Below are 25,949 nucleotides of genomic sequence, written 5' to 3' on the forward strand. Positions count from 1 at the left end.
TCTATAAAAAGAAAAATTAGCTGGGTATGGTGGCACACATCTGTGGTCCCAGCTACTTGGGAGGGAGGCGGGAGGATCAATTGAGCCCAGGAGTTAGTTCAAGGCTGCAATGAGCTATGACTGCCCCACTGCACTCCAGCCTGGGTGACAGAGGAAGACCCTGTCTCAATACATAACTAAATAATAAAAATAAAAGGGATATTTGTGAGATGTTCAAATATGTGAAAATTGAACACGATTCTTTGATTATATTAAGGAATAATTTTTTAGGTATGATAATGTAAGTTTTAAAAAAAGAGCTCTTAGCTTTGAGAGATACATGCTGAAATACCTACAGTTTGCTACAAAACAATCCAGTGGGTGTGGAGAAGTGGGTCAGGGTATAAATGGAGTTAGTTTGGCCATGAGTTGCTAATTGTTGAAGGTAGGTGGTAGGTATGTGATGGTTTATTATGCTGTTCTACTTTTGCATATGTTTGGAATTTTCCACTAAAAACTCCACAAAGCAGGCCAGGCACGGTGGCTCACGCCTGTAATCCCAGTACTTTGGGAGGCCGAGGTCGGTGGATCATGAGGTCCGGAGTTCGAGACCAGCCTGGCCAACATGGTGAAACCCCACCCCTACTACTAAAAATACAAAAATTAGCAGGGCATTGTGGTGGGCATCTGTAGTCTGTTACTTGGGAGGCTGAGGCAGGAGAATCACTTGCACCCGGAAAGCGGGGGTTGCAGTGAGCCGAGATCGCACCACTGCACTCCAGCCTGGGTGACAGAGCAAGACTCTGTCTCCAAAAGAAAAAAAAAAAAGTCCACAAAGCAGAGATATCTATGCCTGTGCAGTGGCACAGGCAGGCCATCTCATGTATATGTGTAAATATAATAGGTATTTTACTCATGTATTCACTCATTCAAAAATATATAACATTGTGACAAAATTCACATAACATAAAATTCACCATTTTAATCATTTTTTAATTATTTATTTATTTTTTGTAGAGGTAGAGTCTCACTATGTTGCCCGGTCTGGTCTCAAACTCCTGGGCTCAAGTGATCCTCCCGCCTCAGCTTCCCAAAGTGCTGGGATTATAGGCATGAGCCACCATGGCCAGCCATTTTTAACCAAAGCGGAATTTAGTACTTTCACAATGTTATGCAACTATCACCACTATACAGTTCCAAAATATTTTACCACCCCACAAGGAAACCTCAAACCCAGTTAGTCAGTCAGTCCTCATTCCTCCCCTAGCCCTTGGCTACCACTAATTTGCTTTCTGTCTCTATGGATTTGCCTATTCTGGATATTTCAAATAAATTCAACACATTTCTTTAGATTTAAATTTTATTTATTTTTATAACTAAAACATTCACAGGTTTAAAGTTCAAAAGGGTCTGCAGTGAAAAGTCTCCCTCTCACCCCTCTTCCCCAGCAACACAGTTCCCTATCCAGAGGCATCTTTCCAGAAATTAAAAATTCCTCTTTCTTTACCCAGATGGTAGTATTCTATACACACTGTTCTGCAGTTGGCCTTACTTCACTTATCTCAGGGATCACCTTGTAACAGAACAAAAAGGGCTTTACTTTTACAGGTGCATAGTATTCCACCATTTCAGACTGTGTTTCACACAGTTAAGTGCTTTGGGGCTGCAGAAATTAACAAAATATGGTCCTTGTCCTAGGCAGCTTAAAGTCTAAAAAGTACTTTCTTTTGAGAGGGAGTGTGGAGACAAACTATAGGTTTCAGCTTCAAGGCTGATCATAATCTCAGCTCACTTCACAGCCAGACTATCTGGAAGGAAAAAAAGAGATCTAAAGTAAAGTGGTCTGAGAAATATTGGGGGATTGGCTAGCAGATGTTGGCAAAGGTGACAGCAAACTGCTGCCTCTCTTCCACCTTATTCCCTAAGACAACTGATCACATCATTTATGTCCTCTCATGTTTTTTCTGATTAGAAAAGAAAGGGATTCTCATTGAGGAAATTTAGAAAGTGGATGGAGAAGCAGAAGAATTATCCATAGTTGTTTGTAAGCATGTTAAATAGCTGCTTAAAACTGCACTGCATTGACACACCATAACTTAATAGCTCCCTGTAGGAAAACAGCATACTGCATGGCAAGAGTCACACCATCTTGAGGAGAAACTGCCATGATGTTTGATCTCCACACACAAAGGTATTCTGCAGTAAGGTCTTGAAACAATGCTGTACATAGATAAACCCTCATAAAGATGCTTACCTAACCTCCCCAGTGGTCATGAATCTTGGAAGAAAGTCTGAAGACATGACCAGCTGCATGTCTTTACCCTAAAAGCTTGCTATTTACAAAGGATACTTTCTGGAGGGTGGATGCGGGGATCTACCATTCTCATGGCTGCCTAGACATCACTTCTGTTCATAAGTCCCTATTAAATGTTTCCTTCTGAGAAGCTGGGTTTGTCAGCCTCTTTCTTCGGCCTCTAAGCTCCCTCAGCCTTTGTGGGTAGGTTCGCATACACCTACTGACCGAGGAACACTCCTCATTCACTTCCACATTTTAGAGATCCAGGAACTAAAGCTACAATAAATGTTTATTTAAGGAGATGAAGAGACATCTAAGTGCATACAGTAAATGAGACAGGTAAGACATGGAGCCAGACATTTTATTTGAAAATTATCTTTATGAAATTGAAACCATAGTAATAAATAAACTTAGGGAAGATGCAGGGATAGAAAGAGAACAGTAACTGAAAGTTAACACTTCAGAGATTCCAACAATTACTGGATAGTAAAAATAAAAATAAAAAACTCTATGAATGAAAGAGAGGGTCACTTAAATAGAACCTTTGTATTCTCAGCAACTATAGAAGATGCCTGCCAAACACATGCAATAAATGTTTGTTTAACTGAAATGAACACAACAGCTGGATGAAGAGAGACCTAGGATATCTGATGGGGGTGAGAGAGGATTATCATGTGAAAAATCACTCATGCCTAAACACTGTGAGGATTGTACATGGTAAGTCAGGGGCAAAGGCTCCATCCAGCTTATAGGTGGTAGCTGAAGTCATAGGAATAGATACAATTGCACATGCAGAGTATGCAGAATGAGAAGAGATCAAGGGGAGGGTCCTGGGCACACTGACCTCAGAGACAGCAGGGTCACGACTGCTAAAAATTTTGAGCAAGACCTCCTCAACCTGACCAGAAACTCTTCTTGACTGAGGCAGGGGGAGGACAGAGCTGTCAGCAGGGCTTGGGGACTATTAGGAGTTATCTAGATCAGCAGATGATTTGAGAGGGCCCAAGAGAAGAGGAGGCCTATGTTTTGGGGCCTGAGAGAGGTCTCTTATCACCAGTGATTTTGTCACCAGGGCTCTGACAAATGGACACGACACTTCCTTCCAAACAATGTAATTTTCCCTGAAAATGGACCTAATAACGTGCCTCACATTACCATCAAGGCTAAATTAGACTCCACTGACTCATAATTCTATTTTTATCTTTGGTTTTGATCCTTACTTCCCATACAACTCAGTAAATGACAGCACTGCTCTTCTTCTACTGAATAATCTATTTCAAGGATGGGCAGTGTAGACTCTGTAGTTGTGTGTGCTATTACTACCCGTGCCACAGTAGAATCCTGTATAGTATTCATGTCGAATGTAAAGGAAAAGAGAACATACAAAATAAAGTAGATATCTTGCTAGGTAAATCCTCTGAGATAAAATTTCTTTATAATGGAGTCAGCTGTGTAAGACAAAACATGGCCTCTTCTTGCCATGCTGTTTTGCATGGATCTTGTGGCTAAGAGCCTTTAACTACAATAATATGTGGGTAAAAATATCTCCAGCTCCTGTTGGACTAAAAATGGCTCAAGATAAATAAGCCTTATCGCTGGCAAAATTCAATTCCCTTTGACAGATATTTGCTAATCATCAGCTGTGTTCCAGAGCCTGTGCTGAGGACACAGAGGTGAAAAGCCATAGTCCATGGCCCCTGGTAACAGCTGGATACCCAGACATGAGGAAGGGACTCTCTGAATTATTGATGGGAAGAAAATAGTCCATTCAAAGGGAAGATGTATTCCTCATTGTAAATTAATACACGGGCACCTGTTTACTGAGACCATCATGAGCTTGGTTAACATAAGCCAATTCTTGATAATGAGCAGCTCTGGATTTCTGGATGTCTTCAGCTAAAGATTGGGCTCTGGATTGTGCCATAGGTGCAGGTAAGTAAAATTATGGGGGGTAGGGAAGAGGAAGCTCATGTGCTCCTTCCTGCAGTCTAACTTTCACGGGGCACTGGGGCATGGCTCTTGTTTCTAACATTGGTGATTCCTATCCTTTCTCAAGAATTTTGAATCAGATGAGAGAGCGAGTGAGAGAGAGAGAGCAAGAGAGACAGACACACACACACACACACACACACAAAGACAAACAGAAGCTGTTGAGGAGGCAGAGCTGCTAAGGGTATCATATTTTTTTCTACTTTGACACCATTTTCAAATAAATTTTAGTAATTGTGTCACTATCCAGCCTGGATGGATAGCCAACTTCACTTTGACATTTCTCTTTAGATGCAACAACCTTATAGTGGAGAATTTATTTAAAATTTTAAATAGATTTTAGAGGATTCTTGGAAGCAAGAAACTATGGCTCTTGCCATTAATCTCTGACTATACTAAAATCAGTCCAGTTCTGGGCCAGTGCTTCAAAACCCTTCCTCTACTGTGGAAGGACAGAACAGAACTGATACGGGGATGAGGGAGGGAACTAACTATTTCTGCCACAGCCAACAGTAATATTATGACTGTCATCTTTCCAAGAGGTACATCAGGACACAGACTACTCAAAGGTAGATGTCTGGACACTAAGATTTTAATCATTAACTCCTGCTCTTAAGGTTTTCCAGACCCAAATCTCCTCTTCTGTTCTCTGTGCCACATTATCCTGGGGTTTCTTTTTTTTTTTTTTTTGAGATGGGAGTCTGGCTCTGTCACCCAGGCTGGAGTGCAGTGGCCTGATCTCGGCTCACTGAAAGCTCCGCCTCCCGGGTTCACGCCATTCTCCTGCCTCAGCCTCCCGAGTAGCTGGGACTACAGGCGCCCGCCACCACGCCCGGCTAATTTTTTTGTGTTTTTTTTTTTTTTAGTAGAGACGGGGTTTCACCGTGTTAGCCAGGATGGTCTCAATCTCCTGACCTCGTGATCCACCCGCCCCGGCCTCCCAAAGTGCTGGGATTACAGGCGTGAGCCACCGCACCCGGCCTATCCTGGGGTTTCAACCAAGTGCTTCAAGGTTGTATATTCAAGCTAGGTTGCTAGCTTCCTTCCTTCCTTCTTTTGCTCTTAGGTATAATTTACCTACCATAAAATTCACCCATTGTAAGTGTACAATTCATGATTTGTAGCACATTTATAGAGTGTGCAGCCATCACCCCTGTGTAGTTTCAGAACATTTCCATCAGCCCAAAAAGATCCTTAATGCTCATTTGTAGTCAATCCCTATCCTATTCTAACCCAGGCAATCACAAATCTGCTTTATGTCTCTATCAGAGCTTCTTTTTTGAAGAAAATTTTCGCCTTAACCATCCAAGGACTCCTGCATCTCTACCTGAAGGTGGGGTGCCCTTCTGGCTAAGAATACAAATTATATTCTTAAAGTTTTGCAATAGAATGCAACTTTATGCCAGTGTGTCTGTAGAAGGCCATGGCCAGGTCAGCCATGGAAAGCACCCGAGTGGAAATAAATAGAAAATTCTCCTGCCTCAGCCTCCCAAGTAGCTGGGATTACAGGCATGTGCCACCACGCCTAGCTAATATTTTGTATTTTTAGTAGAGATGCGGTTTCTTCATGTTGGTCAGGCTGGTCTCGAACTCCTGACCTCAGGTGATCGGCCCACCTTGGCCTCCCAGGCGGAGGTTGCTGTGAGCTGAGATGGCACCACTGCACTCCAGCCTAGGCAATGATAGCAAAACGTGAAGGGAAGGGGAAGGGGAGGGGAGGGGGAGGGGAGGGGGAGGGGGGGGGGGGGAGGGGAGGGGGGGGGGGGGGGGGGGGGACGGGGAGGGAGGGGAGGGGGAAGGGAAGGGGAGGGGAGGGCAGTTCTTAGGTGCTGCAGTAGAGGTACAAGAAAATGGAGATTGCCTCAAGTGCTGGCACAGCAGGAATTTCAAAGCCTCAGATATGGATAATAACCTGAAGTGACATGGCCCTCTGAGTAACAAAATGCTTTATATGGAGGTAAAAGTTGTATCTGGGCGCTAAGCAGTGAGCCTGCAGTTCTACATGTTTGGACCTGGTGGACATCTTACTCTGTGTGAGTTCTCAAGAATCATTAAATTTGGGGTATACCTCCGTGAGGTACACATGCCTGGCATGTAGTAAATGCTCAATATTTACTACATAATGGTAGTCCTAGTAGTCTTCACATTTTAACATGGTTGTTTTCATAGGACAATGACAAAATGTTTGTATTAGAATCCCTTGTCAAGCCAAGTTAGAGTGTTTTATTTTGGTTTGAGAAACAGTGAGGAACTGTTTGTTAATGCTTATCTAGGCTACAGAAAACACATCATAGTTCATAAAATCATTATAATCTCATTTTGGAAGCAGGAAACTAAGCCTCAGAGAAGTATCTCGGCAAAGTCACTCAGGTCATCTGCATCCATCTAAAGCCAATGTCTGGCCAGGCACGGTGGCTCACACCTGTAATTCCAGCACTTTGGAAGGCCGAGGTCGGCAGATTACATGAGGCCAGAAGTTCGACACCAGTGTGGCCAACATGGTGACACACTGTCTCTACTAAAAATACAAAAATTAGCCAGTCATGGTGGTGCACACCTGTAATCCCAGCTACTCGGGAGGCTGAGGCAGAAGAATCACTTGAACCCAGGAGTCTGAGGCACGAGAATCACTTGAACCCAGGATGCGGAGGTGGCAATGAGCACAGATCGCGCCACTGCACTCCAGCCTGGGTGAAAAAATTAAGCCAATGTCCTTCCCACTTAAAAATACTAAAGATCGGCCAAGCGCGGTGGCTCACACCTGTAATCCCAGCACTTTGGGAGGCAGAGGCGGGTGGATCACCTGAGGTCAGGAGTTTGAGACCAGCATGATCAACATGGAGAAACCCCATCTCTACTAAAAATACAAAATTAGCTGGGCGTGGTGGCGTGTCTGTAGTCCCAGCTACTTGGGAGGCTGAGGCAGGAGAACTGCTTGAATCCGGGAGGCGGAGGTTACAGTGAGCCGAGATCGCACCACTGCACTCCCATCTGGGCAACAAGAACGAAACTCCATCTCAAAAAAACAAACAAAAAAAATAATAAAGATCTCCATACAGCAAAGGTTCACCACTCACCTATGGGAAGGGCAGACTTCTACGTACCACGGCAACAACAGAGTCAACACATGACAATGTCTAATTAGAATGAATATGCTCTAATCTGAGGAGAGAGACATATTTCCCCAGGTGAGTGAGGGTCACAGCTCATATTCCAAATATGATTGGGATGATATTACACAGGGGCTCCCTGGGGGAACTTGGGAGAGGAGACTAGTAAAGAGCTCTGTGAGTCAGCCCACAGGGAAATGCAGCAGTCTTGGAGTGTGTCTCTGAAGAGTATTCTACAAAAGAATTAGGACCCACAGAATGGGGGAAGATATTTACAAACTACCCATCTGACAAGGGATTAACAACAAGAATACATAAGGAGGCCAAATAACTCAATAAGAAAAAATCTAATAATCCAAAAAAAAAAAAAAAGCAAAAGATGTGTTTTTGTTTGAGACTAAGTCTTGCTCTGTCACCCAGTCTGGAGTGCCATGGCATAATCTCAGCTCACTGCAACCTCCACCTCCCGGTTCAAGCAATTATCATGTCTCAGCCTCCCAAGTGGCTGGGATTACAGGTGCATGCCACCACCCCAGCTAATTTTTGTATTTTTTGTAGAGACGGAGTTTCACCATGTTGAGCAAGCTGGTCTGCAACTCCTGACCTCAAGTGATCTGCCCGCCTTGGCCTCCCAAAGTGCTGGGATTACAGACATAAACGTCTGGCCAGGCAAATGATTTGAACAGTGTTTTTTGTTTTGTTTTGTTTTGTTTGAGACAGAGTTTCGCTCTTGTTGCCCAGACTGGAGTGCAACGGTGCAATCTCGGCTCACAACAACCTCCTCCTCCCAGGTTCAAGCGATTCTCCTGTCTCAGCCTCCCAAGTAGCTGGGATTACAGGCGCCACCACCACACTCAGCTAATTTTTTGTATTTTTAGTAGAGGTGGGGTTTCACTATGTTGGCCAGGCTGGTCTCAAACTCCTGACCTCAAACAATCTACCCACCTCGGCCTCCCAAAGTACTGGGATTACAGGCGTGAGCCACCATGCCCAGCCGACATTTCTTAAAATAAGATATACAGGCCAGGTGCGGTGGCTCACGCCTGTAATCCCAGCACTTTGGAAGGCCGAGGTGGGTGGATTGCCTGAGGTCAGGGGTTCAAGACCAGCCTGGCCCACTTGGTAAAACCCCGTCTCTACTAAACATACAAAAATTAGCTGGGTGTGGTGGCGGGTGCCTGTAATCCCAGCTACTCTGGAGGCTGAGGCAGGAGAATCACTTGAACCAAGGAGGCGGAGGTTGCAGTGAGCCAAGATCGCACCACTGCACTCCAGCCTGGGCAAAAGACAGACTCCATCTCAAAAAGAAAAAAAAGACATACAAATGGCAAACAGGCATAAAAGGTGCTCAACGTCACTGATCACCAGAGAAATGCAGATCAAAACTACAATGAAGTATCATCTCACCAGAGTTAAAACAGCTTATATCCAAAAGACAGGCAATGAATGCTGGTGAGGATGTTGAGAAAAGGGAAGCCTCATACATTGTTGGTGGGAAGGTAAATTAGTACAACCACTATGGAGAAATTTTGGAGGTTCCTCAAAAAACTAAAAACAGAGCTACCATTTGATCCAATAATCCCACTGCTAGGTATATACCCAAAAGAAAGGAAATCAGCATATCAGAGATATCTGCACTCTCATGTTTGCTGCAGCATGGTTCACAGTAGCTAAAATTTGGAAGCAATCTAAGTGTCTATCAACAGATAATTGGATAAAGAAAGTATGGTACATATACACAATGGAGTACTATTCAGCCATAAAAAAGAATGAGGTCCTGTCATTTGCAACACCATAGATGGAACAGGAGGTCATTATATTAAGTGAAATAAGCCTGGCACAGAAAGACAAACATTGCATGTTCTCACTTACTTGTGGAATCTAAAAATCACAACAATTGAACTCATGGAGATAAAGAGTAGGATGGTTACCAGAGGCTAAGAAGGGTAGTGGCATGATGGGGGATGGTGGTGGGGATAGTTAAATAGTACAACAAAAATAGAGTAAGACCTACTATTTGATAGCACAACAGAGTGACTATAGTAAATAATAATAGTACATTTTAAAATAACTAAAAGAGTGTTATTGGATTGTTTGTAACACAAAGGATAAATGCTTGAGGGGATGGATACGCCATTCTCCATGATGTTCTTATTTCACATTGTGTGCTGGTATCAAAGCATCTCCTGTGTCCCATAAATATATACACCTACTATGTACCCATATAAATTAAAAAATTTTTTAAATTTTAAATAAAATAAATTTTAAAAGAATGGTCAGTTTGCATCCTCTGTACCCAAGAATTCATATTCCTCACAGGAGCTCACTTCTGGCAATCCATATAGTGTGTGTGTGCATGCACTCTGTGTATATGCTTGTTGCAGAATCACCTTCTTCAGTAAATTTCTCAAGGTTAATTTCACTTTCCTCTTATTCTTCCTTTACCCTGAAGTACCTCTATACTTATACACCTAGTTGCAATTATCTCTCCCTGCATCCCATTAGATTATTATGCACTGTTTTATTTATTTATTTATTTATTTATTTATTTTTGAGACAGAGTCTGCTCTGTCACCCAGGCTGGAGTGCACTGTTGCGACCTCAGCTCACTGCAACCTCCACCCCCCAAGTTCAAGCGATTCTCCTGCCTCAGCCTCCCAAGTATCTGGGATTACAGTTGCCTGCCACCACACCCAGCTAATTTTTGTATTTTTAGTAGAGATGGGGTTTTGCCATGTTGGCCAGGCTGCTCTAGAACTCCTGACCTCAGGTGATGCACCCACTTCGGCTTCCCAAAGTGTTAGGATTACAGGCGTGAGGCCACGCTATTTTATATACTGCATATATTACCATCATAACTATCTTTTGGTTGACTCTACAATTAGATCTTAAGATTTGTGTGGGTTTTTTTTTTTTTTTTTTGAGACAGAGTTTTGCTCTTGTTGCCCAGGCTGGAGTACAATGGCATGATCTTGGCTCACCACAACCTCCAGGGTTCAGGCAATTCTCCTGCCTCAGCCTCCCAAGTAGCTGGGATTACAGGAATGCGCCACCACGCCCAGCTAATTTTGTACTTTTAGCAGAGACAGGGTTTCACCATGTTGCCCAGGCTGGTCTCAAGCTCCTGACCTCAGGTGATCTGCCCCCCTTGGCCTCCCAAAGTGCCGGATTACAGGCATGAGCCACCGTACCCAGCTGTGTTCCACATGTTTTTAACTCTCCTCACTCCCACAACACTAAGCCCAGAAATAAATTGTATAGCAATGTTTGTGGGGTGGAAAAAAAACCTAAGAATCTTTAGATTAGGATTATACCTGAACACAAAATATTAAATGATCTTACTTTGTGTTAACAAAAATCAAGCAAATTATAGCAAAATGCTAAAGAAAAAAAGTAATTTTTGCGGTACAGAAATAAGTGCTTGCAGCTCATTTCTAGCCAGTAGTGGTTTAGTCATAGGGAGGTTGTTAAACACCTTTCTGAGAAGCTCCCGAGGCACATGTGTTATCGAAGGGAACATATGGAACCCACCATGGGTGCAAACGGGGTGCCTGGGATTACTTGGATCCACGGTTTTGTTAATTTTCCAATCCTGTTAAAGGATTCACCTTCATTCTGATTAACTTACTTAAATGTTTACCTCATATTTGCCAACTGTTTAAATTGGTACTTCAACTGTTGTGACCATCTGCTCAGAGAAAACTTTTAGATGATGTCACAATTTTCAGAGCCTCAGATCAGTTTTAGAGCTGGAGGAGACCTTATAAATTGTAAAGTCTAAGTCCTTCACTCTTATGTTAATAAATATCTCTTCACTGCCTGATGTGTCAGCCTCAGTGCTAGGGCTGGAGATGAAGAGACATCACACATGGTCCCTGTACTCTTAGCACTTACACTGTAGCAGGAAAGAGGGACATCAAAACAGATTCAATAAGGTAATGTGAATGCCTATCTGATAAAAGGGAGTCCAGGGAACAAATGTGTTATGTACAAGAGGTGGGCTGAGTCTTTATATATGGTTGAATGTTGACTCAGGGGAGAGGAAATGGGAAAAAATTAGTCAAAAATAAAACTGGAAGCCTGGGCCCGGTGGATCACGCCTATAATCCCAGCACTTTGGGAGGCTGAAGCAGGTGGATCATTTGAGGTCAGCATTTCAAGACCAGCCTGGCAAACATGGTGAAACCCCGTCTCTACCAAAAATACAAAAATTAGCTGGGTGTGGCAGCAGGCACCTGTAATCTCAGCTACTCCAGAGGCTAAGGCAGGAGAATCACTTGAACCCGAGAAGCAGAGGTTGCAGCAAGTCGAGATCGTGCCTCTGCACTCCAGCCTAGGCAACAGAGGGAGACCCCATCTTAAAATAAACAAACAAACCTGGAGAGGAAGGCAGGGGTGAGATCAATAAATATTAACTGAGCACCAACTATGTATCAGATTGTCAGACTCTATGCTCATTGCTAAAGATGTGAAAGACACGGCCTTACCCTCCAGGAGTTTATTATTTAGGTGGATGTAAACAAATTACAATTACTCACAGGAATTCACTTCCTGTGATAAATGCATGACTAGGTATATGAAAGATATAAAGGAAAGAATAATCTGTTCTCCTTGGAGGTGGGGACAATACTGGGATGTATTACGGAAGATCACCTGAAGAGGCTGTTTACCAGGTAGAGCAGAGTGGGGAGGGCACTGCAAACAGAAGCAACAGCATGTGTTCAACACAGAACAAAGTCTTCCAATAACTTTAAACAGTTTGATATGGGTATGCATTCAGTTCGTTTAGGCAGTGATACAGTTTGGCTGTGTCCCCACCCAAATCTCATTTTGTACTTTCAACAATCCCCATGTGTTGTGGGAGGGAGGTAATTGAATCATGGGGGTAGTTTCCCCCATGCTATTCTTGTGAGAGTGGGTAAGTACTCATGAGATATGACAGTTTTTCATTTTTTTGAGAGGGAGTCTCACTCTATTGCCAGGCTGGAGTTCAGTGGCATGATCTCAGCTCACTGCAACCTCTGCCTCCCGGGTTCAAGCGATTCTCCTGCCTCAGCCTCCTGAGTAGCTGGGACTACAGGTGTGTGCTACCACACCCAGCTAACTTTTGAATTTTAGTAGAGACGGGGTTTCACCATGTTGGCCAGGATGGTCTCGATCTCTTGACCTCGTGATCCACCCACCTCAGCCTCCCAAAGTGCTGGGATTACAGGCGTGAGCCACTGCACCCAGCCCCAATCTGACAGTTTTATAAAGGGCTTCCCCCTTCACTTGGTTCTCACTTTTCTCTCTCCTGCCACTATGTAAAGAAGGACGTGTTTGTTTCCCTTTCTGCCATAATTGTAAGTTTCCTGAGGCCTCCCCAGCCATGCTGCACTGTGAGTCAATTAAACCTCTTACCTTTATAAATTACCTAGTCTTAGGTATATCTTTATTAATAAAGCAGCATAAGAACAGACTAATACAGGGAGAGTGGCAGGAGATGATACTGGACCAATAAGACAGAGTTGAATCTTGATCAGCTGCGCATTCCAAACTAAGGAGCTTGGATTGTATCCTAGAAGAAATTAGGAAAGGTTGATGGATCCAGGGCTAGATATAATCAAGCTACTCTGAGCTAGCTGATAGATATATAATTAATTATATTATCATCAATTATTTTCTGTATGTTTCACAATGATAAAGGATGCTCTACTAGCAGAGTGGAGAAGGGTCTGGAGGGGAGCAAGGCCAGATACAGGGACTGACCAGTTAAGAGACTGTCACCTTGGTTTGTGTGAAAAATGATGAATGCTATAACCAAGAGGGTGACATGAAGGAAAGAAGAGGAGTGGACAAACAGAAGAGAAAGTTCAGTCAGAAGCTGAAGTTCACAGGACTTAGGGAGACACTAAGTATCTGGAGTAAGAGAGATGGAAGAGTCCAGGATGGCTGCTAGATTTCTGGCAAGGGAAACTGGGAGGAAGCATTCTCTGAAAATGGAAAGAGAGGTAGATAAACAGGTTCAGGAAGAAAGATGAACTCCCATTTAGACACATGCTGCAGATGCCTGTTGGACATCCAGATGGAAATTTCTAGCAAGCAGGAGTATTTACGAGTCTAGAGCTCATATGTGATGGATGGATGGAGATATCCATTGTTGAGTCATCGGAACAGAAATGGAAGCTGAAGCCACAAAAGTGATAGTCTGCATAGGCAACACAAGGAGAGTACAGGCAAGGTTATGGGGATACCAACATTTAAGCAGCAGGCAGAGGAAGAGAGAATCAGCCAAAGAGACAGAGATAGAAAAGTGTATCAAATATATGTATGTATGTTTATATATATACACATATAGATATATAAATTTCTGTAAATAATTTTTATTTTTTGTTATATACCACTAAGAGGTATATATTATGTTTTGATGTCTTAAAAAAGGGCCCAGCCAGGAGCATGCCTGAAATACACAAACCAACCGATCAAGAGCCATACCCCCTCTATATGGCCCATCCACCCCACAAGACAATATTCCTGTCTCAATCACCCCAGGGCCAGGCACCAGGCAACTAGGGACCATCCCTATAGTTTACAGCCCTCTGAAGTTATTCAAACTAGCCAATCCTAAAATGTTTACCCTGACCTGCCTTTCCTTTCCTAACGAAACTCCAGTAAAGACTCCAGCTTAATGCTTTCCCCTTGCTTCTGTCTTCTGCCTCTGACCACCCTGGTGTCTTTCACATGTGGCCCTGCGTGGCGTGTTGTGCTTCCTATCTCCAGGACTTGTGAGTATAATGAACTTTGTTTTTCAGAGCCTCTCCTGTATCTCCTTTTGTGGCCACACCTGACTGACCATCACATAAAATAATACAGAACAATAAGAAAACAGTGACCCAGGGAAGAGGAGAATCATGAGAAACTTGGAAACAAAGTGAGAAGGTTTAAAGGAGGAAGGAGATAAAGGCGACAAATACTGCACAGATACGAAATATGCTGACGATTTTAGAAAGAGTCTTGAATTTGGCCCTGGGAAAACTTTTCCCTAGTGAACTTTGCCAGGGTGGTTTTAGTAGAGTGGTTTCAGTGGAGTACTCAAGGGCAGAAATTTGACTGAATTATATGGAAAAGGTAGAGAAGTATAAACTGCAGGTGTGGAGTATTCTTTGTAAAATACCCATGGGGGTGGGGGGCGGGAGGGGGCGCGGGAAGGAGATCCGAGATAGTCTGAGGAGGATACAGGATTGAGGGCAGGGTATTGGTTTTGTCTTGAGACTGAAGAAATTTGAGCAAGTGTGGGGATGCAAGCAGCCAGTAAAGAGGGAGAGTTGAAAACAGAGAAGAGAGAAGGAATAATTGCAAGCACAACTTGCAAGAGCAGAGGATGCACTGGCCAAAGACACAGGCAACTGCAAGCTGCCCAATATCTCCCTCTTCCTATCCCATTTGACAGGCCCATTTACCAGCTGTGCCCCTGGATAAATTGCATAACCTCTTGACCGCTTTACTGTCTCTAAAGTGGTTGTTGTCCAAGATCACAAATGGCCTCTGAAAGTAGAGTTCTTTTGATGCTAGGATTCCCCAGGACTTTCTGCTGGTGTGTTTTGCCTGTAGATCATTGGGTCAAACTAAGGTTTAAAGTTATGAGTTATTGCGCACTGCCATTGGGAATGTAAAATGGCACAGCCATTATGGAAAATACTATGGTGGTTCCTCAGAAAATTAATAATAGGCCGGGCGTGGTGGCTCAAGCCTGTAATCCCAGCACTTTGGGAGGCCGAGACGGGCGGATCACGAGGTCAGGAGATCGAGACCATCCTGGCTAACACAGTGAAACCCCGTCTCTACTAAAAAATACAAAAAACTAGCCGGGCGAGGTGGCGGGCGCCTGTAGTCCCAGCTAATCGGGAGGCTGAGACAGGAGAATGGCGTAAACCCGGGAGGCGGAGCTTGCAGTGAGCCGAGATCGCGCCACTGCACTCCAGCCTGGGTGACAGAGCCAGACTCCGTCTCAAAAAAAAAAAAAAAAAAAAAAAAAAAAAAGAAAATTAATAATAAAGTTATCATATGATCCAGCAATTCCACTTCTGGGTATATACTCAAAAGAATAGAAAGCAGGGACTTAAATAGATATTTGTATATCTATATTTACAGACACATTATTCATAATAGCCAAAAAGAGGAAGCAGCTCAAGTGTCCATTAATAGATGAATGGATAACAAAATACGGTGTAAACATACAATGCAATATTATTCAATAAAAGGGAAGGAAATTCTGACATACGCTACAATGTGGATGAACCTTGAGGACCTTATGCTAAGTTAAATAAGCCAGTCACAAAACGGCATATAATATATTTCATTTGCATGATGTACCCAGAGTAGTCATATTCATAAAGACAAAGTAGAATGGTGGTTGCTAGGGGCAGGGAGGAGAGGAAAATGCAGTTATGGCTTCATGGGCACAGAATTTCAGTGTGAGAAGACGAAAAAATTTCTGGAGATGGATGGTGGTGATGGTTGCACAACAATGTGAATGTACTTACTGTCAATGACCTCTACACTTAAAAATGGTTAAAATGGTAAATTTTATGTTACATATATTTTACCACAATTTAAAAAATACATCTGCTTAGGTAAAACAAAATGTCTACAATTAGTAGAAAAAGACACTATAAATATCATGATGTAACCTTTCTCATACATATCAACAGGCCCAAGGATATTAATATCCAGAAGAATATAACTGATGCTTGAACAGTGACTTTTAGTTGCCAAGCAAAGATTAAATTATGGCCCACATACTATGGTTATACCAGATAGGTAAGAGGCACATTTTGCAAACATTTCCATCAAAAGTGGTTTCAATGAAAAATTTCTGATGCTTAAAGTTTGAGTGTCAGTTATCTAGAAAATTCCTCTTCATGAAACAGATTTCCTGTTGTCAGAAAATGAGACATAATAATCAATAAGATAACAGAGTATGAAAAGACATTGGTAGGCAGAAAATAATTTCATTTGAAAATTTGAAAATCTGCTGGAATACCTAGAGTTCTTCATGGAAACTCTCAGAGGCCTAGAGGCCCCTAAGTGTCACACACAAATTTACAGGAAGGAAATACCAGTTGAGTATGCCTGCTATGAAAATCTGAAATCCAAAATGCTCCAATGAGCATTTCCTTTGAGTGTCATGTTGGCACTCAAAAAGTTTTGGATTTGGGGACATTTTGGATTTTGGATTTGGGGATTAGGGATGCCCAACCTATATATCCTTTTCTGGGTAAGTCCTCATTACTTACAAATAATGTCAGTAATAGTCACAAGGAAACAAGCAAACTAGCCTACAAGAAGCCCCTTTCCAAATATCCTCCTTGATTCCTGATATTAGGTGGGGAAGCATTTTTCTCAGTTTTTCAATTGTTACACCGCCCCCTTCAAGTTTTCTATGTCCTATTCTTGTCTCCTAAATATGGGTATTTCCTGAGGGATAGGCCTTGGTAGCCTTCTCTTCTCTATGAATGCTTTCCCTGTTGAAAAGATCATATACAGCTGCTCCTTGATTTTTGACAGGGTTATGTCCAGATAAACCCATCATAAGTAGAAATATCATTAAGTCAAAAATGCAGTTAGTACACCTAATCTACCAAACATCATAGTTTGGCTTAGCCTACCTTAAACATGCTCAGGACACTTACATTAGCCTATAGTTGGGCAGGCTCATTTAACACAAAGCTTATTTTATAATAAAGTGTTGAATATCTCATATAATTTATTGACTACTGTACTGAAAGTGAAAAATAGAATGTATAGGTACTCAAAGTACACTGCTACTGAATGCACATGGTACCACTGTAAAGTATAACAATCGTTAAGTCAAACTGTCCTGTCGGGGAGCATCTGTACACAAGTTATTTCAACTATTGTTTCTTCATGAATTACTGACACATTTACACATCTGGGCAGAGACTCTCTTTCCTGAGCTTTAGTCTTGAATTTCTAACAACACCCCCGGAAATTTTCTCTTGAATATTTCACCAGTGTTTCAAATTTTACAAATGTATTTGGGCTCTGAGTTCATTTTTGCCTTAAAGCCAATTTACCTTATAGATATTCCTTTTCAGCCCCAATTTCCCAGGCTTAAATAATTGGAGTCTTTCCTGATTTCTCTTTTTTTTTTTTTTTTTTTTTTAGATGGAGTCTCACTCTGTTGCCCAGGCTGGAGTGCAGTGGTGGAATCTCAGCTCACTGCAACCTCTGCCTCCGAGGTTGAAGCAATTCTCCCTGCCTCAGCTTCCCGAGTAGCTGGGATTACAGGTGCCCGCGACCACGCCCAGCTAATTTTTTTGAATTTTTAGTAAAGACAGGATTTCACCATGTTGGTCAGGCTGGTCTTGAACTCCTGACATCAGGTGATCCACCTGCCTCAGTCTCTCAAAGTGCTGGGATTACAGCAGTGAGCCACCACGCCCAGCTTCTTCCCTGATTTCCTTTTTTTTTTTTTTTGGTTCTTTTTTTTTGGAGATGGAGTCTCGCTCTGTCGCCCAGGCTGGAATGCAGTGGCGCGATCTTGGCTCACTGCAAGCTCCGCCTCCCAGGTTCACGCCATTCTCCTGCCTCAGCCTCCCGAGTAGCTGGGACTACAGGTGCCTGCCACCACGCCCGGCTAATTTTTTGTGTTTTTAATAGAGACAGGGTTTCACCGTGTTCGCCAAGATGGTCTCGATCTCCTGACCTCGTGATCCGCCCGCCTCAGCCTCCCAAAGTGGTGGGATTACAGGCATGAGCAACCGCGCCCGGCCTCCTTCCCTGATTTCTGCCAATCTTTTTCTCCCATCATCCACTCAGTAACTAAGGATAGTACTATTCACATTAAGTACTGTACACTAACCAATTGCACTACAGGAGCTCCAGGATAGTACTATTCAATTATTGTAACCTTGGTTGTTACACCTCTTACCTTTACTACCCAACACCAAGACTATCCTATTCCCTCATCCATACTATCCTATACACTTTTGTTAGGTTAATGTTTCTAAAACATTACTTGGAATATTCATAGTTCTATCATTCATTCCACAAACACTTACTTAGTGCTAACTTCATGTAAAAAGCACAATGTGGGGCTGGGCTTGGTGGCTCAGGCCTGTAATCCCAGCCCTTTGGGAGGCTGAGGTAGGTGGACTGCTTGAGCCCAGAGCTCAAGACCAGACTGGGCAATACTGCGAAATTTCATCTCTACAAAAATACGAAAAATTAGCAGGGCAGTGGTGTGCACCTGTAGTCCCAGCTCTCGGGAGGCTGAGCCAAGAGGATCACCTGAGCCCAGGAAGTTGAGGCTGCAGTATGCCATGCTCACGTCACTGCACTCCAGCCTGGGCAACAGAATGAGACCCTGTGTCAAAGAAACAAACAAACAAACAAACAAAGAAGCACAATGTTAATACACTCCAGAATGTAGAAATGCATTGGATAAAGGCCTGTTTACAGTTTAATAGGGGGAAAAACTTGCAAGTAAATAATTGTAGATCGAAGTTAGAAAGTGGTAATAACTAAATACATGAAGTTCCAGACATATGATGGATTCTCAATAGAAAGAAAAATTATTTCTAGGTGGAGATGTCACTTTCTAAAGCTTTAAATAATGGAAAGAATTTCAGTATTTGGAGATGAGAGGGAGGGACAGGTATTTCATGCAAGGGACATAAGCAATCTATAAAAATGTAATAATTTATGCATGAAGTACTTCACAGGGTCTGGTTTACCACTGACTGAGGGAGAATGGAAGGGGAACAGCAGAAAACAAAAAAAACTTTTGAATCCAAGTTAATAAACTTGACCTTTACAGGCAACAGAGAGGCATTGGATCAGCTATTTTGGATCACGGTGGTGCTTGAAGATGACTACTCCTATAGCACGTATATGTAAGATAGATTAGTAGCAGAGTGATGCTAGAGGCAGGACATCAATGAGAAAAGTACTGCACTGACACCGTGCAGGGGATGGTAATGAGAACTTTGATTAGGTGGGGGCAGTGGTTAAGAGGATGCCAGAATTACTGTAGGGGTACAATCGACAGGACTTGGCAAGTGATTGGAGCATGGGAAGGAAAGAAAGGGCATCAAATCTGACATCAAAGTTTCCAAGCTGATTGTATTAACAAAAACGGGTGCATAGCCTGGGAAGTAGTTTGGGAGGGAAGGGGCCAAGCTTTGTCGGGATATTAAGTGTTTATACATTTGCGGAACATCCCAGAACACATGGGCAAGGCTCTTGGAAGTAGCTGGATACTGACGACTGAAGCTGGAGCAGAGAGTAGTATGTTTCTGCAAAACCACATACAAAACAGACTACGGAAATCTTACTACCGAGGCTTGCCCAGGCAGGAGAGAAAGGTTTAGCATCCCTGAAGTCATCAGTCGTGTCTACTCTTCACGGCCTGCTCTCACCTCAGTTCCCCACGAAGACGCCGGGAGCAGGCGGCCGGAAGGAGCCTTTCCCTCCCTTCTCCGGTGATTCCCAGAACTTCCGTCTCTACCCGTCCACGGCTCCCAGTCAAAGGAGCTTAATAGACGGCGACGTTTTCGACTGGCCACCCACCAGGCAGGCTGAAAGCGCATGGAGGGCATCATCCACCTTCAGACAGCTACTTGCCCACACCTCATCGAGCTCTGGGCGTTGCGCCAGCATTTGAAGAAGCGATCTGTTGCAAAGCGAGCCACACGACGAGCTTTAGTTATCGCGAGACTTGACAGGCACCCTCAACATTAGCCCGCCGGAAGCGGAAGTCAGGTGATTGTTGGATTCTAGAGGAAGGGGCTCCGTTACATTGGAGAGCTGGAGTGGTCTGGAGTTCCACGGTGTGGTGAGCCAGAGGTCACCTCTCCTGCGGCTTCTCAGTGTCTCGCCGGCGAGGTTCGGCCCGAGTTGGATAGACATAGCCCTTGGCCGGTGAGTCGCCCAGGACGCCCGGGAGGAGGGAGCGGGGCGGCCGAGCTGGGTGGCCTGTGAGGTGTCCTCCCCCTGTGCGGTGATCTGTACTCTTTGCTAGACCCAAACCCATTTACTTCTCACGGCCCATAATTTCCCTCGCTTCTGGAGGTAAAAGGTGCTTCGGAAGGGAGCAAATCTGCCAGAACCTTGGTAAGCAAGCTGTGATGTGCCTTGAGGACGGACTGGAAAACGCAGTTGTTTTCAGTCTGCATCTTCGTCTGTTCCCCGGGCTCACCTCCTAGGGCAGCGAAACCCCATTCTGGTTGGTTATTTCCAGGGTTAGTCGCCCACAGCCAAAGTTCTTTGTGGTTTTATTTATGGTGAATAAATTAGTAGTGTTCAAGTACAAATCTGAAAGGCTTATCCTAAAAGAACATATATACTTTATGAAGTTCTTTTTTTTTTTTTTTTTTTTTTTTTTTTTTTTTTTGAGACGGAGTCTCGCTGTGTCGCCCAGGCTGGAGTGCAGTGGCCGGATCTCAGCTCACTGCAAGCTCTGCCTCCCGGGTTTTTACGCCATTCTCCTGCCTCAGCCTCCCGAGTAGCCGGGACTACAGGCGCCCGCCACCTCGCCCGGCTAGTTTTTTGTATTTTTTAGTAGAGACGGGGTTTCACCGTGTTAGCCAGGATGGTCTCGAACTCCTGACCTCGTGATCCGCCCGTCTCGGCCTCCCAAAGTGCTGGGATTACAGGCTTGAGCCACCGCGCCCGGCCTGAAGTTCTTATTCATACTTGAACTATTTTGCTTTTGAAGACCCAGAGGACAAATCTTGTAGCTTCTTGCTCTTCACTGTGAGAACCAGTTCCCTCTCTGGAATGTTAGTTTTGGAAGTCTTTAGAGCGGTTTTTTTTTTTTTTTTGAGACGGAGTCTCGCTCTGTCGCCCAGGCTGGAGTGCAGTGGTGCGATCTCGGCTTACTGCAACCTCTGCCTCCCAGGTTCAAGCGATTCTCCTGCCTCAGCCTCCCGAGTAGCTGGGACTACAGTCACTTGCCACCATGCCCGGCTAATTTTTTCTATTTTTAGGAGAGATGGGGTTTCACCGTGTTAGCCAGGCTGGTCTGGATCTCCTGACCTCGTGATCCGCCTGCCTTGGCCTCCCAAAGTGTTGGGATTACAGGCGTGGGCCACCGCGCCTGGCCTTAGAGCACTTTTACTCCAATTCTGTCCTCGAGTAAGACTCTTATGCGCTACCCTCCCCCGCAAACGCCTTTTGAGTTTCCTTAAATAAAGTCAAGTTTGTTTTTTTCCTCCCACAGATTTAAACAACCTAATAAGCAATACAGCTGCCTCAAATCTTTGGGGTAAGTAAAGCTTGGGTCAATTAACATTCTATTTGAATTCCATTCTCAGTAATAATACAGTTGATATTTGTTTACATGAGTGTGGGTGGGGAGTCGTGGGAGAACATGAGAACATAAAAATGGAGTAGCACCTTTTCCTTGCCTTACGATTTTTACTGCCCATCTGGATTAGGTATGGGTCATCTTTTTAGTGATTTCTGTGATCCCAGTAGAATTCTTCTACGCATGATTTTAATTAGCTGACTTTATTTAAAACTCATTCCTTGGATTTGAGAATTTGACATATAGTTTGCCAATCCCAGACACATTGAAAGTCTTTTATATTTGGCATTTTATAAAGCATACTAAGAGCAATAGCCTGAAAGATAAGAGTGTCAGGCTGGGCGTGGTGGCTCACGCCTGTTATCCCAACACTTTGGGAGGCTGAGGCAGGCGGATCACCTGAGGTCAGGAGTTCAAGATCAGCCTGGCCAACATGATGAAACCCCATCTCTACTAAAAATACAAAAATTAGCGGGCAGGCGTGCACCTGTAATCCTAGTTACTCAGGAGGCTGAGACAGGAGAATCACTTGAATTCAGGAGGCGGAGACTGCAGTGAGCCGAGATCACGCCATTGCACTCCAGCCTGGGCAACAAGAGTGAAACTCCGTCTCAAAAAAAAAAAAAAGAAAAAGAAAAAAAACCTGGGTGCAGTGGCTCACACCTGTAATCCCAGCACTTTGGGAGGCCAAGGCGGGCAGATCATGAGGTCAGGAGTTCAAGACCAGCCTGGTCAACAAAACCCCATCTCTACTAAAAATACCAAAATTAGCTGGGTGTGGTGGCATATGCCTGTAATCCCAGCTACTTGGGAGGCTGAGGCAGGAGAATTGCTTGAACCTGGGAGGCAGAGGTTGCATTGTGCTGAGATTGTGCTATTGCACTCCAGCTCTGGGCAACAGAGCAAGACTCTGTCTCGGGGGAAAAATAAAAAAAAGAAAGAAAATCTACATATTGTTTCTTGCACTCCAAACAATAATTTTGGTTTAATTTTGTTGGAGTGAAAGTAGGTAGTATAAATGTTACAAATATTTGCATATGTTTGGAGGAAAGGCAGGCTAATGAAGAAGTTACCACAGTAGCTTCCATTGTCACATCTCTTTGTCCAAAACCTTTTATTGGAAGTTAATAACGTAAGAAAAATAATTTGGGCCAGGCACAGTGGCTCAAGCCTGTAATCCCAGCACTTTGGGAGGCCAAGGTGGGAGGATCACTGAAGCCCAAGACTTCCAGCCTAGGCAACATGGCAAGACCCCATATCTTCAAAAAATACGAAAATTAGCTGGGTATGGGTGGCATGCACCTGTAGTCCCAGCAACTTGGGAGGCTGAGGTGGGAGGATTGTTTGAGCCAGGGAAGTCAAGGCTGCAGTGACCCGAGGTTGTACCACTGTGCTCCAGCCTGGGTGACAGAGTGAGAGACCCTGTCTCAAAAAAAAAAAAGAAAATGTTGAATTCAGTATCTAAAATATGACAAGTCTGAAAGCACACAAAGGCTTCCATGAATACCCTGCCTAAAAATTGCTTACTTCTTGGTTTTTCATTATCTGGAGAGAGTGTTAATTTTTAAATTTTTTTAATGGAAATGTCTTCAAAATTGTACAGAATTTCAGAATGACTGACACTGCCGAAGCTGTTCCAAATTTTGAAGAGATGTTTGCTAGTAGATTCACAGAAAATGACAAGGAGTATCAGGAATACCTGAAACGCCCTCCTGAGTCTCCTCCAATTGTGGAGGAATGGAATAGCAGAGCTGGTGGGAACCAAAGAAACAGAGGCAATCGGTGTGTATTCAAAAGAATAAATGCAGATGGTTGATCTGGCAGAGGATCGCTTTAATCTGCTAGACTGGAAGACCAGTGAGGGCAGGGACCACTGTTTTTAGTATGGCATACCTAGTACCTAATAACAGTACCTGATACATTGTTTCTGATAGATATTTGCTTTAATATTTTTTCAGCACCATATATTTTTTTCTTGCTGTTCAAGTGTGTGTGTTTTCTTGTTTTTAGATGTTCTTTCTGTAGACTATATTTTCAATGCAAATCTACTTTAAAAACCTAGAGTTGGCCAGGTGCGGTGGCTCAAGCCTGTAATCCCAGCACTTTGGGAGGCCGAGATGGGCGGATCACGAGGTCAGGAGATCGAGACCATCCTGGCTAACACCATGAAACCCCGTCTCTACTAAAAAATACAAAAAACTAGCCAGGCGAGGTGGCGGGTGCCTGTAGTCCCAGCTACTCGGGAGGCTGAGGCACGAGAATGGCATATACCCGGGAGGCGGAGCTTGCAGTGAGCTGAGATCCGGCCACTGCACTCCAGCCTGGGTGACAGAGCGAGACTCCGTCTCAAAAAAAAAAAAAAAAAAACCTAGAGTTTTCAACAACTGGTTCAATTCCAGAAAGAAAATATTGTTTTGATTTTACTTTAGGAAGAAGTTTACAAATGGAAGTTACTTTTACTTAATAATTCAAAATAGTCAAAGGAATAAATTACCATATCGTTTTTGTGCAATTGAATAGATTTCACTTTAATTTGGAACTATTCTATTGGTTATATAGTCTGCCTATGTCTCTGTAAAGTATACCTAGTATAACACTGGAAGAGTGATTTCAATCTTAGGAAAGTTTTGAATAACTGGTGCTATAACGTTCTATTGTGAAAAATGTTTTATAGTCTTATTTATTGTGTATTAGAATGAGAAACCAGAAGCACTGCTATGGGTTTGTCATAATGTTTTTTTAACAAGGGAAGTTTAAAGACTTTTTTTGTTTTTATTGTTGTAGGTTGCAAGACAACAGACAGTTCAGAGGCAGGGACAACAGATGGGGGTGGCCAAGTGACAATCGATCCAATCAGTGGCATGGACGATCCTGGGGTAACAATTACCCACAACACAGACAAGAACCTTACTATCCCCAGCAATATGGACATTATGGTTACAACCAGCGGCCTCCTTACGGTTACTACTGATAGAAATGTTGGCACCTTTTAGTAAAAGCATTTACTCTGTTACCATGACAAAAGTTTGGGTGTCTTCTGTTGGTCATAGTTTTATATCTGATTTTAGAGAATGGATTATTGATTTTGTGGAAGTTGAGACTTTAAAAAAAAATAGATCTTACTTGCGAGATGCGATGGTTGCTGGGAATACCTGAAATTGTGGATTATATTGCTTGACTTCTACCTCAGAATCTTCTTTATTTCATGACTTAATACTGCTATGAGTTTGGTATATTATTTGACCTCTAGGAGTTCTTTGTTTTTTGTTTTTTTTTTTGAGACGGAGTCTCGCTCTGTCGCCCAGGCTGGAGTGCAGTGGCCAGATCTCAGCTCACTGCAAGCTCCGCCTCCCGGGTGCCCGCCATTCTCCTGCCTCAGCCTCCCGAGTAGCTGGGACCACAGGCGCCGCCACCTCGCCCGGCTAATTTTTTGTGTTTTTAGTAGAGACGGGGTTTCGCCGTGTTAGCCAGGATGGTCTCGATCTCCTGACCTTGTGATCCGCCCGTCTCGGCCTCCCAAAGTGCTGGGATTACAGGCTTGAGCCACCGCGCCCGGCCGAGTTCTTTGTTTTACACAGAAATAAAAATTTTTAAATAGAAAATGCTTGCTTTTACTTTGTAAGGTAAGAGAGTTATCCATATGCTTAGATGTGTTCGTTTCTAAAATTCTAGAGGTTGATATAATCAGCTCATGAATGCACAGCTATGCTTCTTGTGATAGATTGTACATAACATCAGCAGTTGAAAGGTAAAACAATCGCTTTTTTGCTTTTGCTTTTGTAAAGTACTATGGTACTTTGTGATTCCTTACTCTATAGATGAGTCAGCGTCACATTTATTTGGGTTTCTTTTTAGAGGAAAATCAGTAATAAAGCTGTAAAATAAGGAATCGTTGTCAGTTTGTGTCTTGATCTCATGGTGGTTGGGATCAGGGTACACATTTTATGCAAACACTAAGGCTTTTCGCTAATAACATAGCAGGTCAAAATTCACACATACAAAAGTTTAACTCTGTACTGTTCACACTTTTCTTTTTAATCCTGTAAGTAATGCTGCATTTTGATTGTTCTTTTTTGGTATTTAATGTGGGCTGATTTTACAATGTTATATTCACTTGCAGATACATACCTCTGCTGCTTTCTCTTCTATAAATAGTGATGCTATAAACTTCCTTTCACAGAGATCATTCTATTTCAAGTCATTTGAATGATTATTACAATGATTTCATTCAAATAAAAATTTTAAAAATTTAAGCATCTTCACT

General features: G+C 43.2%; 2 protein-coding genes across 3 annotated transcripts in view; one reads left to right on the plus strand and one right to left on the minus strand.

Moving 5' to 3' along the window:
* Positions 1 to 20,062, minus strand: part of HOMER2 (homer scaffold protein 2) — a 144,865-nt gene extending 124,803 nt beyond the window's left edge. For both annotated transcript variants that reach the window (XM_050796178.1, XM_050796177.1), the window contains exon 1: positions 19,797 to 20,062. The gene's annotated coding sequence lies outside the window, so the exon portion shown is untranslated. The remainder of the gene's footprint in view (positions 1 to 19,796) is intronic.
* Positions 20,063 to 20,149: 87 nt separating this feature from the next.
* Positions 20,150 to 25,246, plus strand: RAMAC (RNA guanine-7 methyltransferase activating subunit). The gene is made up of 4 exons (XM_050796221.1): positions 20,150 to 20,298; positions 21,599 to 21,643; positions 23,289 to 23,467; positions 24,470 to 25,246. The coding sequence occupies exons 3-4, from the start codon at positions 23,298 to 23,300 to the stop codon at positions 24,654 to 24,656; spliced, it is 357 nt and encodes a 118-aa protein (XP_050652178.1). The 5' UTR covers positions 20,150 to 20,298; positions 21,599 to 21,643; positions 23,289 to 23,297; the 3' UTR covers positions 24,657 to 25,246.
* The last annotated feature ends 703 nt before the right edge of the window (positions 25,247 to 25,949 follow it).

Source organism: Macaca thibetana, chromosome 7 (assembly GCF_024542745.1).
Source record: "Macaca thibetana thibetana isolate TM-01 chromosome 7, ASM2454274v1, whole genome shotgun sequence".
In the NCBI taxonomy this organism is placed as follows: domain Eukaryota; kingdom Metazoa; phylum Chordata; class Mammalia; order Primates; family Cercopithecidae; genus Macaca; species Macaca thibetana.